The sequence below is a fragment of the Lucilia sericata genome, unplaced genomic scaffold (assembly GCF_015586225.1).
Source record: "Lucilia sericata isolate MDLA Ls3-8-SP2 unplaced genomic scaffold, ASM1558622v1 Contig001201F_arrow, whole genome shotgun sequence".
Classification (NCBI taxonomy): Eukaryota; Metazoa; Arthropoda; class Insecta; order Diptera; family Calliphoridae; genus Lucilia; species Lucilia sericata.
Genome location: NW_023995164.1, coordinates 77,973 through 94,356, shown reverse-complemented (window position 1 = coordinate 94,356; position 16,384 = coordinate 77,973). Strand labels below are relative to the sequence as shown.

General features: G+C 26.6%; 4 protein-coding genes across 7 annotated transcripts in view; 3 read left to right on the top strand and 1 right to left on the bottom strand.

Annotated features, from left to right (window-relative positions):
- LOC119610468 (protein pinocchio) overlaps window positions 1-4,489 on the top strand; it is a 51,588-nt gene extending 47,099 nt beyond the window's left edge. For all 3 annotated transcript variants that reach the window (XM_037965691.1, XM_037965692.1, XM_037965693.1), the window contains 3 exons: window positions 2,310-2,379; window positions 3,124-3,373; window positions 3,464-4,489. In XM_037965691.1, coding sequence (XP_037821619.1) covers window positions 2,310-2,379; window positions 3,124-3,373; window positions 3,464-3,673 — 530 coding nt within the window. In that variant the 3' untranslated portion in view covers window positions 3,674-4,489. The remainder of the gene's footprint in view (window positions 1-2,309; window positions 2,380-3,123; window positions 3,374-3,463) is intronic.
- Window positions 4,490-7,067: 2,578 nt separating this feature from the next.
- On the top strand, window positions 7,068-8,150 carry LOC119610463 (antigen 5 like allergen Cul n 1-like). Its single transcript, XM_037965685.1, has 5 exons — window positions 7,068-7,239; window positions 7,292-7,570; window positions 7,635-7,759; window positions 7,820-7,912; window positions 7,970-8,150. The coding sequence occupies exons 1-5, from the start codon at window positions 7,093-7,095 to the stop codon at window positions 8,148-8,150; spliced, it is 825 nt and encodes a 274-aa protein (XP_037821613.1). The 5' UTR covers window positions 7,068-7,092.
- A 76-nt stretch (window positions 8,151-8,226) lies between these two features.
- On the bottom strand, window positions 8,227-16,314 carry LOC119610469. 2 transcript variants are annotated; one of them, XM_037965695.1, is made up of 6 exons: window positions 16,144-16,314; window positions 9,122-9,343; window positions 8,875-9,065; window positions 8,753-8,799; window positions 8,524-8,685; window positions 8,227-8,326 (listed from the first exon to the last, which is right to left on the bottom strand). In XM_037965695.1, the coding sequence occupies exons 2-6, from the start codon at window positions 9,263-9,265 to the stop codon at window positions 8,238-8,240; spliced, it is 633 nt and encodes a 210-aa protein (XP_037821623.1). In that variant the 5' UTR covers window positions 9,266-9,343; window positions 16,144-16,314; the 3' UTR covers window positions 8,227-8,237. The 2 variants fall into 2 exon arrangements, with proteins under 2 accessions (XP_037821623.1, XP_037821622.1); XM_037965694.1 differs by having other exon boundaries at window positions 8,753-9,065.
- On the top strand, window positions 10,096-13,297 carry LOC119610467 (RUS family member 1). The gene is given in 8 exon segments (XM_037965690.1): window positions 10,096-10,991; window positions 11,055-11,240; window positions 11,662-11,961; window positions 12,036-12,186; window positions 12,257-12,413; window positions 12,468-12,639; window positions 12,642-12,800; window positions 12,899-13,297. Coding segments are annotated over 8 exon segments (1,254 nt in total). The 5' UTR covers window positions 10,096-10,924; the 3' UTR covers window positions 12,961-13,297.
- Window positions 16,315-16,384: the final 70 nt, after the last annotated feature.

Sequence of the window (16,384 nt, the reverse complement as noted above, 5' to 3'; positions counted from 1 at the left end):
AATTTTTTCTCCTTTTCCTGTTGAAAATTACTTGTAAACTATCAATTTTTTGTAAAATTTTCAATATGTGTTATTTTTAATTGGGTTTTTTAGTTTTTTTTTTATTTAGTATACTTTAATAATGAGTTGTAATAATAAAAAAACTAATTTATTTTTATAACACTTTTTTCTGTGTAAAATTATTATTATTGCTTTTGTAGGAGATGCCAGATTCTTAACGGCACAAAATGTAAACAATCATGATATTAAGTGCATTCAACGGTAACTTACAAATTAGTATTAGTAGAAAAGAAAGAAGAGAAGAAACCCAAAACATGTCAAAGTTCTTTTGCAAATGCATTATTGTTGTTTTATGAATAGAATTTGACAGTTACTTTATATTTTCCCAAACAATAAACAGCTGTTGGATTAAAACGACTTTATATAAATACTTTTGGATTCTTAGAGGGAAAAAAACTAATTGCAATTACTGGTTTATGCGGGCAACACTGTTCCCCTGCTATTTTTTGTAAACAATGCGGCCACACAACTGGTTGCATGATGTTTATCATTGAATGTAACTGCAATTAACAAATAATATCTGGTTTTTTTATATACACAAAGACTTCTACATAAATAAATACATACTCTATACATATGAAAACATTTGTATGACTATTATTACTTGCAGTGTATAGATGCATTAATCAAGTATTCTTCAACTAGGGAGGGGAAAATGTTCAATAATAAAGAAAATTGTGTTAAAAAAAAGTTTGAAAATACTGGTCATCAAACCTGGGGTTTTACCCATATCTTTATTAAAACCTGAATAAACTTTTAAAAAGCGGGTTTTTTTAGAAAAAAGACATCTTAAATTGTAAACAAATAGTACTTTATATAATAACAATACAAAATTCCACATTTCTTTAAACGTCAAGGGGATTTTTAGCAAAATTCTAATAAAGTTTGAGATTTTATTAACGTGGGGTTTTTATTTATAGACATTTTTAATTAACATATTTTTGTATACACAATAAAACTTTTTTAACAGTGAATACTAGCAATTCAACTGCAATTGGCTTTTCTTTATTTAGTTTTTTTTTTAACTTCCTTTTAAAAATTTGTACATACATTTCTTTCTTTTTTTATTATTATTATGTATTATATTATTTCCTATTTAAAATAAAAAGAAATACCAAACTGGAGGTTAAATTAACCTTATAAAAACGGTTTAATATATTTTATTTTTAACACACAAAACCAGTTCAATCCAAAGCTTTAAATCTAATGATTCATGTTATTATAAGAAATTTAAAACCCTGGCAAAAAACTAAGTAATAAATTGTTAATAAGAAAGAGGAGAAATATTAATACAACAAAGCAAGCAAAAGACAAGCTGTTTAACTATTTAAAAAGCTGGTTTTATATTTATGGATTTTTTGCATATTTAAATATGGTTTCAAAATATTTAAATAAAAAACATTAATATGCAAAAAACGAAATGTCTAGAAATTTATTTAGAAATAATAACAGTTAAAAGGTCTTTTTCCAAAAAAAATCTCAACTTTAATTGAAAGTGTAAAAAATACAAGTGTTTCCTTGAAAAGTGTGAGTCAAATAATAGCCGATTCAAATGAATCATATTTTCAATATTGTAAAAAACTTTACAGTTAAATGTAAAAATTTGTCTGTCTATATTTTTAATTAATTTACATAACAACTTTTAAATGTTGTTAAAAATTTTAAAAATCCTTTAAATGTTTTATTCAATATGTTATTATTCAGCTTTTTCGCAAAAGCAAAACTTTAATATTTAAAATTCTTCTTTGTTTTGATTATTTGGGTCACTTTTGTTTCAAGATTACATTTAAATTTTAACAAAATTTTGTATTTTACTTAAAAATTCTCTGTTTCAAAAATTAAACCTCTTATAAACCTTTAACATTTGTTTAATTAACAAATTTGATATTGTCAGCTTATTAATTTTCAAATATATCATATTTATATTGCATTTGTTAATTTCAAACCATATTTTTCAAATAAAATTATTTTATTTTTATACTCTTGTTTAAAGGTATTGGTTAAATTTAAAACGCAATTGTATAACAAAAAAAAAAAAAGAAATATAAAAATAAATTGAATGTGACATTTTAAAAATAAAATTAAGAAAATTAAACGTATATAAAAAAAGAAACAAAATAAAGGCCAAACTCGTAATTAAGTGTAAAAAAGAAAAAAAAAAACATTTTCAATTATATACAACTTTAATATTTCAAAAAAATTTTAAAAATATTTTACTAATTTACGATTTTTTTATCTTTTACTTTTAGTACCATCAACAACAATGTCTTTGGCAAGTGTACATGGTCCTCAATTCACTGATATTTGCAGTTCATTGGGGTAAGTTGAAAACTATAGAATAACAAACACTTTAACTCACATAAATTCTATTTGAAAACAAATATTTAAAAAATTTTAATAAATTGTACGAAAGTGTGAAGTTAAGTGTTTTAAAAATAAGTTTATAAAAGTATTTTGAATGAAATTTGGTGGAAGTACAAGGTACAATTGCTACTATTACTTCTACTCATCAATTATCAGTTTTCTTCCAAAAATTTATTAAAAACCCCAAAAATAACTTCTTTGTCACTCAATCTATATATCGAAAACAGAGTGACACATTTGTGTGTCTTAACACAAATTAATTTCTAATTAATTATTTCCCTTAACATTGACTCACGATTCTTACAAATTTTAATTTGTAAAATTTAAATAAAATTATTAAACGAATTTACTAGATTAAAAATGAATGATTTTTCAACAATCATTTTGGGTTTTCCCATATTTTACTCCCCTAGTTTTTTTCTTGTTTCCTGGCAAACTGATAAGATTAATTTAATATTTTTTTGTGCTCGATTCATTGATTGATTTTTTTGTTACGTACATAAAGTACAGCAGAAAAATTGATAATAAATTTATTAAGCGTAAATTTCTATTAACGTCACACGTTTCTTTAAGTAGTAATAGTAAATTTTGTTCTCAAGTTTCCCCTTATTTGTAAATTAATATTTTAATACAAAATAATAAATTTTAAATTAGTTGCAAATAATTAATGAACGCTTTTTTTTATTATTATCATTTTAGTCGCAGCAGTATCAGCATGTCATCATCATTGTCTGATTTAGTTGGCAGCCCTTTGGAAATTTCAGTGGATAATGTTTTAACCATTGAAGAATTGAGACAACATATTGGTTCCTGTTTCACCTGTGGTGTATCGTGGACCGATGATCATGTCTCTTTGGATTGCAGTGAATGCGGTGGTTACAGTATTGAACGTCCCTGCCCTCTATGTGACGGTCAATGCGGTGTTCAATGGAAACGTGATTTTACCATGGTAAGTTTTAAAAACCAAGTTTGGAAATTTCAAACTCTGTTTCAAATTGAATTTTTATTTATTAATTTGTTTTCTTTTTTGTATTTACAGTCTCATACTTGTGGTAAAGCTCGTTGGTTGGGTGTTTGTCCCAGTTATCCAGAAGCAGCTATGCATTTTAATCAACCTACATCTAATACTGCTACCATTACCAATGCCTCCGCCTCCTGTGCTGCTGCAGCTGCCACACAAATGCGTTTAGCTACCGAACTGTGTGCCCGTCTAGAGCAGCTTTCAGCCTCTTCATCAAATCATATATGATTCCTCAACCAAAACGCCATTTAAATCTAAACCTCCAAAATATTAAAACCATCAACAACACCACATTAACCAGCAGTCAACTCTACAACACACAAACATACTGTAACAACAACTTTAGTTGTTGTTATTCCTTCCTAAATCTTTCATCATATTATCCAGCGCCACTCATCACCATACAACCACCCACCACCCACCATAAAAGTTAATATTTTGGTATTTGGTTTGGTGTTTTTCGTTTTTAATTTTTAAGTTTTTTAAGAGAATCTTTAAGTTTTAAGCGCCCTCTTCATGATTAAGTTTAGGTTTAAGTTAAACTATATTTGGTATAATTACAAAAACAAAACAAAATTTGTATAAAGAAAGAAAATTGAAATACGTTTTCAGTTACCCAGAGCCATATATGATTGGTTTGCTTAACTGGCTTAACAAAGACTAAACCAAATTTTTAAGAAAATTCTTCAAATTGTTTTAAACAAATTTTCTGTAGAAAAAAAAATTTTGAAAAATTTCTCTTTATTAAGTTTAGTTTAAAAATTTGTTAATCCACTTTGTGGACCAGGCCATATATTAAAATGGTCTCACTTTGACTGAACTATTTTTAAACGAAATTTATTGTATAAGTAAAAAAAAAAAAACAAACAAAAAAGACTATTGCTTTAAAAATTAAAATTGTATGATATTAATATGGATTATATACTATACGTATACAAAAATATATATATAGATATATATTGTATATCTTTGTACTTGTAACTTGTATTTTATAGTATAATTAATACTTAAAAATGAAAAAAAGTAAAGAAAACTGACAAAAAATTCTTAGCTTAACTAAAAAGATGTTATTTTAAACATACACACACACACAAAAGAAACTTAAAAAATAATATGTTTTGTTAAAAGTTAAAAAGATTTGTTTCCAAAACAAACATCAAACTTCAAATTATGCTCAAACTATTAAACAAATAAATTTGTTTTTAAATTGTACTTAAACATAGTTAAAGAAATATAAGCAAAACATTTTATAATTAATTTCTTTTTAAATTTTGTTTAAAATAGATCTTTTTCTAATCTTAATGAAAGCTCAAAAATATTTGTTCATTGTATTGATTTTCTGTGAAAATCAAATGTTTTATATTGATTTTAAATACACATTTATTTAAAAAATAATAATTATCTTTAATATGAGTTCTTCTAAAAATTTTATAAACAACTCTGCCCATTTTTTTATTAAGTTTATTTTTTTATTATTAATAAAATTTATTATTTCAAAAATAAATGGAAGATGTGTTTGATTTTTTAGAAAAAAAAACATAACTTAAAAAATAAAACATAAAATTTTGTTGTGTTGAAGTATCTTAAATTAAATCACAAATGTGGTTTTAATATTTGGAATTTAATTTAAATACAGAGTGGTTTTACTAGGAAATTATAGCACAGTTCGGTTTTATATGAAACTGTTGGTTACCGTGGATAGTTTTTAAAAAGAAATTAAATTTTTTGATAAATAGATTAGTTCAATGACTTGTTGACCACAAGGTACTTTTTTTTAAAAACACGATTACAAGTAACAGAAAATTACCCCCATATCGAACAAAAATTTTATAATCCAGACTAAACAGCTAAACCTGATATTTAGGGGCATATTGATACAAGAACAATTATAAATGTATCTTCTTCTATTCTAAATAATTCGGATTAAGACTATAGTCCAGACTATAGACTAGACTATAGTCCAGATTATAGACTAGACTGTATTCCAGGCTATGGATTAGACTATAATCCAGGCTATAGACTAGACTATAGCACAGACTATAGACTAGACTATAGACCAGACTATGAACTAGACTATAGTCCAGACTATAGACTAGATTACAGTCCAGACTATAGACTAGTCTATAGTCCAGACTATAGACTAGACTATAGTCCAGACTATAGACTAGACTATAGTCCAGACTATAGACTAGACTATAGTCCAGACTATAGACTAGACTATAGTCCAGACTATAGACTAACTGTAGTCCATATAGACTAGAACTATAGCCCTAGACTATTAGACTATACCTAGACTATTGACTACTGGACTAGTAGGCTATAGTCTGGACTATAGTCTAGGCTATAGTCTAGTCTATAGTCTAGGCTAATAGTCTAGTCTATAGTCTAGGCTATAGTCTAGTCTATAGTCTGGACTATAGTCCTAGTCTATAGTCTGGACTATAGTCTAGTCAATAGTCTAGGCTATAGTCTAGTCTATAGTCTGGGCTATAGTTAGTCTATAGTCTGGACTATAGTACAGACTATAGAATAGACTATAGACTAGAGTATAATCCAGACTATAGAATAGACTAGACTATAGTCCAGACTATAGACTAGACTATAGTCCAGACTATAGACTAGACTATAGTCCAGACTATAGACTAGACTATAGTCCAGACTATAGACTAGACTATAGTCCAGACTATAGACTAGACTATAGTCCCAGACTATAGACTAGACAATAGTCCAGACTATAGACTAGACTATAGTCCAGACTATAGGCTAGACTATAGTCCAGACTATAGACTAGACTATAGTCCAGACTATAGACTAGACTATAGTCCAGACTATTGACTAGACTATAGTCCAGACTATAGACTAGACTATAGTCCAGACTATAGGCTAGACTATAGTCTGGATTATAGACTAGACTATAGCCCAGACTATAGAACAGACTATAGTCCAGACTATAGAACAGACTATAGTCCAGACTATAGACTAGACTGTAGTCCAGACTATAGACTAGACTATAGTCCAGACTATATAGACTAGACTATAGTCCAAACTATAGACTAGACTATAGTCCAGACTATAGACTAGACTATAGTCCAGACTATAGTCTAGTCTATAGACTATAGTCCAGTTTATAGACTAGACTATAGTCCAGACTATAGTCTAGTTTATTGACTATAGTCCAGACTATAGTCTAGTATATAGACTATAGTCCAGACTATAGTCTAGTCTATAGACTATAGTCCAGACTATAGACTACACTATAGTCCAGACTATAGACTAGACTATAGTTCAGACTATAGACTAGACTATAGTCCGGACTATAGACTAGACTATAGACAAGGCTATAGTCCAGACTATAGAATAGACTATAGAATAGACTATAGACTAGAATATAATCCAGACTATAGAATAGTCTATAGTCCAGACTATAGAATAGACTATAGACTAGAGTATAATCCAGACTATAGAATATACTATAGACTAGAGTATAATCCAAACTATAGAATAGACTATAGACTAGACTACAGTACAGACAATACTTTTTTGAAATTCGAATGTCTATGAGGTGAAAATATTTAAGAAACTTTTTAATTAATAAAATTACAAAGAACTTTTTGACAAAATGTTAAAACAAATAATAAAAAAACATTATGAAAATTCAAAAACCTGTGTTTCTGCTATTAATCATTTTAAACACCTGTTTAGCCTGGGAATATTGTCAAGCTGATATTGAAAATAAGTTATGTGGAACTGGCAAGACACACTTAATTTGTGATGCCAAAAATTCCATAACCAATGTAAGTATTTTAAGTTTAACAAACGCAAAATTTACATAATTAAAAATTTTAGCCTTCCTACATATCCAAAGAATTTTTGGCCCATGTACCCTTAACAAGAAAAGTAAAGACAGCTTTTATAAATTGGCATAATTATTATCGTAATCGTACAGCCGGTGGTTGGGCAAAAAATAGTTTAAATAAAATCTTTTTTCCCATGGCCGTTAGAATGCGTGAATTAATATGGGATAGTGAATTGAGTTATTTGTCACATTTTCGCTCAAAACTGGTAAATGCGGGAGTGACAACATGTAGCAGCACTTTGCGTTTTCCAAAAGTTGCACAAAATTTGGTAAGTTAGGGTTTAATTAAAAAGGAAAAATTGCTTCGAAATATTTTCGTTTATTTCTAAAAAGGAGGTAACCGCCTTAAATGAACCCAAACCGGTATTAGAAATTATTTCTTTGGCATTGCGTAAAATGTTTGATGAAAAGAATAATATAGAAAATCCTACCGAAATGCCCAAGGAGTTTGTGGAGGAGTAGGTTTAAATATTTAATTTAAATTAAAAAAGAAACGTTAAAATTTATTATTTTTCAAGTCATGAAGTTGCTAAACAATTTACAACTATAATAAATGATCAGGTTTCACGTGTAGGTTGTGCAGTAGCCCTAGGAGCCGACTGTTTAGACAGGTATGTCTTAGATATTAAGATAATAAATAATTTATAAAGTTTTTTATTTCATATAAGCAAAGAGATGTCCTTTAAATACTGTTATTACACAGTTTGTACTTATGATTTCGACATGGGAGGCATTATTTATAAAGTAGGAAAACCTACTGGTCGCTGTTCCCGTTGGGGTGTTGGCAGGAGTAAAACATATATAAATTTATGTGCAAATTCGGGTGAAATATTTACAGAGGAAAACTGAAGACACTCTTGGAATAAAAAAATGCAGTTTGTTCAATTTTTTATAACAGAATTTAACATTTTATTGAATATAACATTTATGATTTTTTTAGTAATTAGATTGAGAACCACAACAAAATAATTTACGCTTACGTTTTAAGGGCCAAACATTATGAATATCGACGTTAGAATTGAATTCTAGAATTTAATATAAGATTTTTAAAACCAATTAGTTAAAGCTAATTCAAAACACATTCACATCTATTAAATACATGACTAAAAACAGGTATTTTTTTTTTTTTTTTTTTTGATCTTAAATGATTTCTGTGATGTGACTGCAATTTTGTCAACTATTTAATAGATGTGAATGTAACATAGCTTTAAATATCACTCACCTTGTGGCACAAACTCTTCAATTTCTTTTAACAATGAGGATATTTCTTTAGTATCCAGTATAATGCTAGATAATTCTTCTAAATTAAAATCGGGAGTGATTTCTTTGCATAACAAAAGTTCACTGATAACATTTCCTAGATTAGAGGGTCCAGCACGATTTTCTGTAGTTTTAAATTTTTAATTCAAAATAAGAATTCTTAACACTTTTTTACACTTAATAAAAATTACCAAAATATTCTTCCATATCCATGGTTATAACTTGATTTAGACGATAACTTTTAGTTAATTCACGTAAAAACAATTCCAATAATTGAAATAATAATACTAAATAATGTTTATTAAGTTCATACTCGTGATTAAGTTCAATGGAGTTAGATTTATCCAAAGGTATTAAAAGTTGTGCCGTAATTTGACATTCTTCTAGAATTGTACATCTTAATTTACGTATTTTTTCACGTAACTCTGGACAATCTTTTTCCTGGCCTATGTTGATTAACATTTCACGATATACCGCTAAATGATGATTAATAGCTTCCAAATACTAAAATGTTTAAAATTATGCTTATTGTAAGAGAATTATTGAATTTTATACGTTACTTTTTGTGGACTTTTTGTTGGTGTTAAGATATTTTGAAAATGCACCGATAAACGATGAGCCACAATTGTAGATTTCCCAATTGTTGAACCTTTAGTCCCATTTAAAGAATTAAATTTCATTTCAAAATGTTCAGTATTAAACATTTTTCCAGAAAAATTATGGTTTTATTCCTTGCAGCTCTTGTTATTGACTGCAACATAAATTGCTATGTTAAAATGACCCTATTTAAAGAAAAATGCATTTTTTATTCGTACATACATATCTTATTTGTGTCAACATTAAAAAACGGTTTCTATAGAAAGTTTTGAATGGAATGTTATGTAAACAATATTCTTTGGAATGTTCAAAGCAGTGGCTATTTATACCGCAAAATGTTTACTTTATGTTTCAAACTAAATTCGTTTGATTGTATGTTGTATGTTTTATTTGCAACAAACCTAAACATTAGGTCTTAGAGAAGAAAATACAAAATTTTATTGAATTTTCGAATGTATTTGAATTCTTGAAGTACTCAGACTTTAGATTCAATGTTTAATTAAAATTCAAAATTTTTTAAACATTTAAGATTTATTAAAATTTTTAATTTTTTCAAATTTAAGTGAAAATTAAACATTTTAGGAAAAAATCGAAATTATATTAAGATCAAAATTTTAACAAAAATATATTTTTGTTAATATTTTAGTTTAAATTCGAATTTTTCCCCCAAAAAATCGAGTTCTTAAAAAATATACCTATATTTTTAAAAATTATTACAAGATCAAATTGAAATTAGGAAAAAATATGTATCTTTGATAAAAATTAAAATTTTTAATGAAAATAACAATTTTAAAACTACAATTTTTACTAATTTCTCATAAGCTAGCAATTTTAACGCTTTTTCCTACATACGATATTTAGCAACACTAAAACTGTCACAAACTAACATCCCTGTTTTAATAACGCCTTCACATTGTTTACAATCAACCGACTTTGATTTCTAATTTGTTGCCATCAAAACAAGTGAAAATTTACTAGACAATTTTTTCAGTTACACTGTTTTTTTATAAAAAAAGATTGTGAGAATTTTTTAAATTAACTTTTTAATAAAACTAACTAGTCAATTAATATCATATAAATCTATAACAATATTAAAAGTGATTATTCTATTAGAGTATAAGTAAAATTTTTTAGGGAAAAATTACAGGAGAACACCACAGACAGCACAATAGCAGCAGCAAGGACATCAAGTATAACACACAGGCAGACATACCGATACGATAGACAAAACATTTATTGGTTGTTAAGGGTGAGGGTGGCACTACTCACAAACAAACAACAACTTCATCATCATCACGACTATTGGCAATTAACGAAGAACTAATAGCAGGCTGACAGGCAGTCATCAAACACAAGACATTCTGGAGAAGGGGAACGACGTTCAAATTTGAATAGAAGTGGTAAATAACGAAAACAAACAATAGCTAAAGAAGTAACGCCACATTAAGTCAAGTGTTTAATAAAAATAATTGGATCTTAAACAAAGAGAGATATAGAATAAATAATCTACTAAATTTCAAAAGACAGAAAGCTTAAGCAATAAAATTCACAAGTGTCCAACACACATGCAATACAATTTTCTTTTCTTGGCACTAAAAAGTAAAGCAATTCAATAAATTTCTGTGTTTAGCCAAACTAAGGGCGTACTGGGAAGTTCTAAGCAAATGTTTTAAAGTTTAGTAAACAACTTTAAACATTGTTTTATGGTCTTTGTTGAATATCAATAATATCGTTGAGGATTTGTCATATTTTGTAATTTTGCCAGAATGAGAATACACTTTCGTGAACAGTATGGTACTAGAGGTGAAGAAATACTCTATGTTACACCAGCCGGTAAGTGTGTTTTAATTAAATTATATATCAAGTCATAAATGTTGTTTTAAAAATTTTTTGCAGAACAAAAATCAATTGTCCGTGTACCATTAAGGAGTGACAATAAAGCGGTTATACATGAAAAATTCTTTTTATACCGTTTATTCCAGCAAATATTCTTGCCCAAAGGTTATCCCGATAGTGTAAGTGATGATTATGCTGCTTATCAAATTTGGGACACTGTTCAGGCATTTTGTAGTACTATTTGCGGTAAGTTTTTGATTGATAAAGAATAAATATTATTAACGATAATCGATTGTTTCGATTTGCAAAAAAGATATACCAAAATCTATTATGTAAATCTTATCAAACGATTTATGACCGCTGAAAGATAACAATTTTGACTTATTTTTAAACATGTAGATTGATTTGAAAATACTATTAATGAAAAAATCTTCAGCATAAAGAAATTTAAACTAAATTATTAAGATATGAAAAAAATTTTCGAATATCAATTCTCATTCACAGAGAGCATAGATATTACTAAAAAACAAATCAAATGTATGATTAAGTATGTTAATAATATGACAGACGTTATTTGTTCTGCACTCTATCATTAATATTAAATAAACACCTAAGTATAAAAACAAACATAAAATAAAGTTTATTTAATAAATGTTATATTAAACAGGTACTCTCTGCACACATGCTATACTAAAGGGTCTCGGAGTTGGTAACGAAAACATAAATGCCTATTCAGCTACAGTAACATGGATTTTAAAAGAAGGTAGTGGACATTTAGGACGCATATTATTCTCTTGGTGGAAAGGTGCCCAGTTGGATATAGATAGTAAAAAGTGGCGTTTAAGAGCAGATTTTCTAAATGATTTAGCAATGGGTATAGAAATTTATGTGCTTCCAAAATATACCCATTTGGGTACACAAATTTTATGTGGGACAACTGTTTTAAAAGCCATAGTAGGAGTGGCAGGTAAATAAATCTTATCTAAACTTAAAAAAGAAGTAAAGAAAGGAATAAGCGTTTTTTGTTTCAATTATTTAAAGGTGGCGCTACTAGAGCAGCTTTGACTCAACACCAGGCAGTACGTGGTAATTTGGCTGATGTCAATTCAAAAGATAGTTCGCAAGAAACTTGTGTAAATCTAATAGCCTCATTTGTGGGTTTATATTTGTTAACTGCCATTAAAACTCCAGGGTATTTATATAAACATTAAATTCTGCTAAGAAATCATGAACGTTATAGAAATTTCTTTAATAATTTTTAGAGTACTTTATGGCGTTTTTTCAGTGGTCATTTTATTACATTTGTATGCCAACTTAAAAGCGATTAAGTCTATATGTTTAAAAACTTTCAATGAATCTCGTTATTTGATAGCTTTAGAAGAATTCTTTAGATCTGGACGTATGCTAACACCAAAACAAGTAAGTTTAGTTACAAGATTTTTTCTTTTAATCATTCAATAATTGTTCTTGTAGGTAAACAAATTGGAAAGAGTTACCTTGGGCCAAACTGTATCCGTATCGCTAAACATACGTTTAGGTTTATCCATTAAACACTTGATAGATGAGTATCAACAAAGTCATATTATTGATAATATTGTTTCTTCATTTGATCCTCATGAACATTTTATTATTGCTGAAAGTAAAAGTTTCTAGGAGTGTATTTTCATTTTGATACAATGCCTCAGGATGTATTGAAGGCATATTTCTTTGCCGTATCTTATTTACAAGATCGCAATCAAATTAAGGAAAAATACTGGGAAGTACAAAGTAAATGGCAAGAGTTTTATAATTTGGCACAACAAGAAGGTAAGTTTTCAAGGATTTTTTTACTAAATTAGTTTGTTTAAAAGAAAATTTTCAAATAAATTAAAACATAAAACATTCTAATTGTTTAAAAACTATAGGTTGGTTGACCTCACAACATTTACTAATGGTAGATGAATATCGTTTGAATTGGAATGCCTAGAATTATCATCAACACTACTAATATAGTAAGTATGTATGTCATTTACCAAATATCTTAAATTGATTTTAAATATAAAACAAACAATATTAAATAGCATTTTATAGTAATATAATTTGATTAGATTTATAATTATTGATATTTAAAATAGATTTAATTATTTTTAAATTCATAGTACAATTTTTTATTATTTAAAATAAAAACAGTTAAAAAGTGAAAGAATGCAAAATTTGGTTTTATAATTTCGAAGTAATTCAAATAACAATTCGAATATATTTTCTTTTGCATTAAATTACGGCAACAATCTTACCTATTTGTTTCTAACTATTTTTTTTTTAATTTTCATTAATTTTATTTAAAACAAAATTAATGCAAAAGTTTGAAAAATAACTATAATAGAAACTTTGGTTTAAAAAACGTTCTTTTTTAATTTAACTGTTTTTGTTATAGACCATTTTAGTAATCTCAATAATAAATCTCATTTTTTTAACTTTACAAATTAGTTGCTTACAACTTTTAAACGATTTTATTATAATTTAAAAAATTTATACATTCCATTAAATTTTAAATTTATATTTTAGTTAAATTTTGCTTTTAATCACAATTCAGTAATATGTTAGTAATAATAATAAAACTATAATACATAAAAAACATATCTATTTAATTGAAAAAAAAATATAGTTAAAATGTATAGTGTGTATTGTAAAGTCTAGTTTTCTATTTAACTATTAAGAAATTTCATTTGTTTTGGTTCAATTTCTAATAAAAACTTCCAATTTGTATGCAACATTTCTGCCTTAAAAATTGTGTAAAATGTATAGAGAGTATTGAATAGCAATTTATTGAAAAAAAACACCTATTAATTCCCCAACCCAAACCTGTTTCTAATTAAAAAAAAGAAAGCAAAACGATTTTAAGAGCAATATATTAGTATATGTATGTAAATTTAAGAATTTATGTAGTAAATAAATTTAAGCTTTCAATAAAAATTTAAAATAAAAATATTTAGAACAACCTGTATTTAATTATAAATTCCCTCTATAAATTTTTAAAGTTGTATATTAAAATAAAAAACATCTTTAAATGAGCATTTAGTCATTCATAATCTACACTATAATTATAAACTTAATCGGAATGAAGTTTTAAAATTAACTATTTTCTTACATCCCTTTACAAAACAAATAACATTTAATCATAAAAATAAAGCTATAACAAATTTACACATTAAATAATAATTACAATAAGATAGTAGTTGTTTATTATTAACACATATTTTTGTTTAGCTTTCTTACACAAAAACCCAACATAGTAGTAACGTTCTTTAATGCAGTAATATTGTGCTACTGTAGATAAGAGTTTATCGAACGAAGTGAAACAGTTACAAATAATTTAATCATTGAGTCACAAGTTTACTGCATTTACGAACGCACTTAGACTCAAATATTTATATCATAAGATTGAAAAAAAAACTGTAAAAATCATTATTATTTGCATTAATGTATATTAAAGAAATGTATAATTTTTTGCTTATACCACAAAATTAAATATTGTTTTATTTTAAACGTTGTTTAGAATTTAGTTTTTAAAGAAAATGTTTTTAAAATCATAAATAATAAAATGAAAGCGTTTCAATTCACAACTTAAAACAACGAAAATTATTTCAAATAAATTTGTAGAAATTATCTTTAGTGGAGATTATTTGGTTTAAAATCGAAATTGTAAGTGCTTCCATTTATGTATATTTAGTTTTAGCTGTTTTTTTAATTCAAAATTATAAAAATCTATAAAATATACCACATTCATCAAAATGTCAAATAAAAGTTAAATGTTGAAGTAAAATAAAAGTTGATCTAGAATTTGCCTTTGATCGCATCAGAGGGAGGGAGGGGAGGTTGAAGGTTACAAATATTTCAAAGAAATGACTAACTTATACAAACAATTTTAAATTTCAGTAAAAAAAATTTAAAATTTTAGTGAAAATGCGAAATTTTAGTGAAAATTCGAAATTTTAGTGAAAATTCGAAATTTTAGTGAAAATTCGAAATTTTAGTGAAAGTGTGAAATTTTAGTGAATTGTTTTGTGAACGTTCAAATTAGTGAAAATTTTAAATTTTAGTGAAAATTTTAAATTTTAGTGAAAATTTTAAATTTTAGGGAAAATTTGAATATTAGAATATAATGTTAAAATTCGACAATTGAATTTAAAACAAATTTATATATCAATGAATTTTCGGTGAAAAATCGGAATTTTATCTGAGCGTTCTAAAATTTTAGCAAAAATTTCCAAATTTTAGTAAAAAAAATCTAAATGTTTGTAAAATATAAATATATTTATACTTTTTACTAAATAATAAGTGTTGTTTTAAATTTGTTTTTTTCGTATCAACGTAAATTAGATGTAATTAAGCACTTTTTTGCAGTAGATAATAATTGAGCATTCAAGTAATCACATCCATATAAATAGTAAAACAATTTTAAAGATGTAATTATTAAAAAATGGAAAACAATGAAATATATAAAAATTGTACAAAACACTTCAATAAGCACTAATGTTTTTATTAAAATATCGGAGGCACAGGATTATATTGTATGAATATTGCAAGTATATCCCACACATAACTAAGTGATAAAGACTGTTTTCAATTCCTACTATACCGGTTTGGGTTAGCTACTGATTTCCTTAGTCTTATTAACTTAACATGGAAATATCATATCATTGGGCGTAAGACAACAGACTGGCACTGTATTTATAGGTCAGAATGATGTTCCTATTTAAATTATACACACATATTCAGCTGACAAAAAATTAGTTGACCCTTAACAATAGTCTTAACCTTAACCACAAAGGGATCAATATACTGGTCCCAAGTTTGTCCCAATTGATGACAATGTGAAGTCGACCTGCTTACCTAACCTTATAAAAGTTCTAACAGAAATAAATTTATGCTATAAATGGCGAGAAAACATCCTTCAGATGTTAAACGTTGACAATTTGTTATGGAGATATAAACCTGACTATTTGAGCTCCCATTTGTATTCTTTTATTAATAGAAATAAAGAATATATTCTAATAAAGGAAAATGGTGTACTTTTGCTCAAAGCACTGTCTATGACCTAAAACGATGGCCTTAAACAAAATGTATTTCGAAATGTTCTCAGTTAAAGAAAATTTCATAATTAACTCACCCAATGGAAATTAGATCACGTACGTGTTATTTAATACACTATTATAAACACATTTAACACTAAATATATACATTTCACACTAAAATTAACACTAATATTAAACATTTTAAGCACTATATCAATTCTTTTTAATTGTACGCAGAACTTTGCAAACTTGCATGAACAATAAAAATAACGGTATCATGGCGTCGTACAAAGTCGCCATTTACTTAAAATCAACGGCGATATAAAATTTAACGCC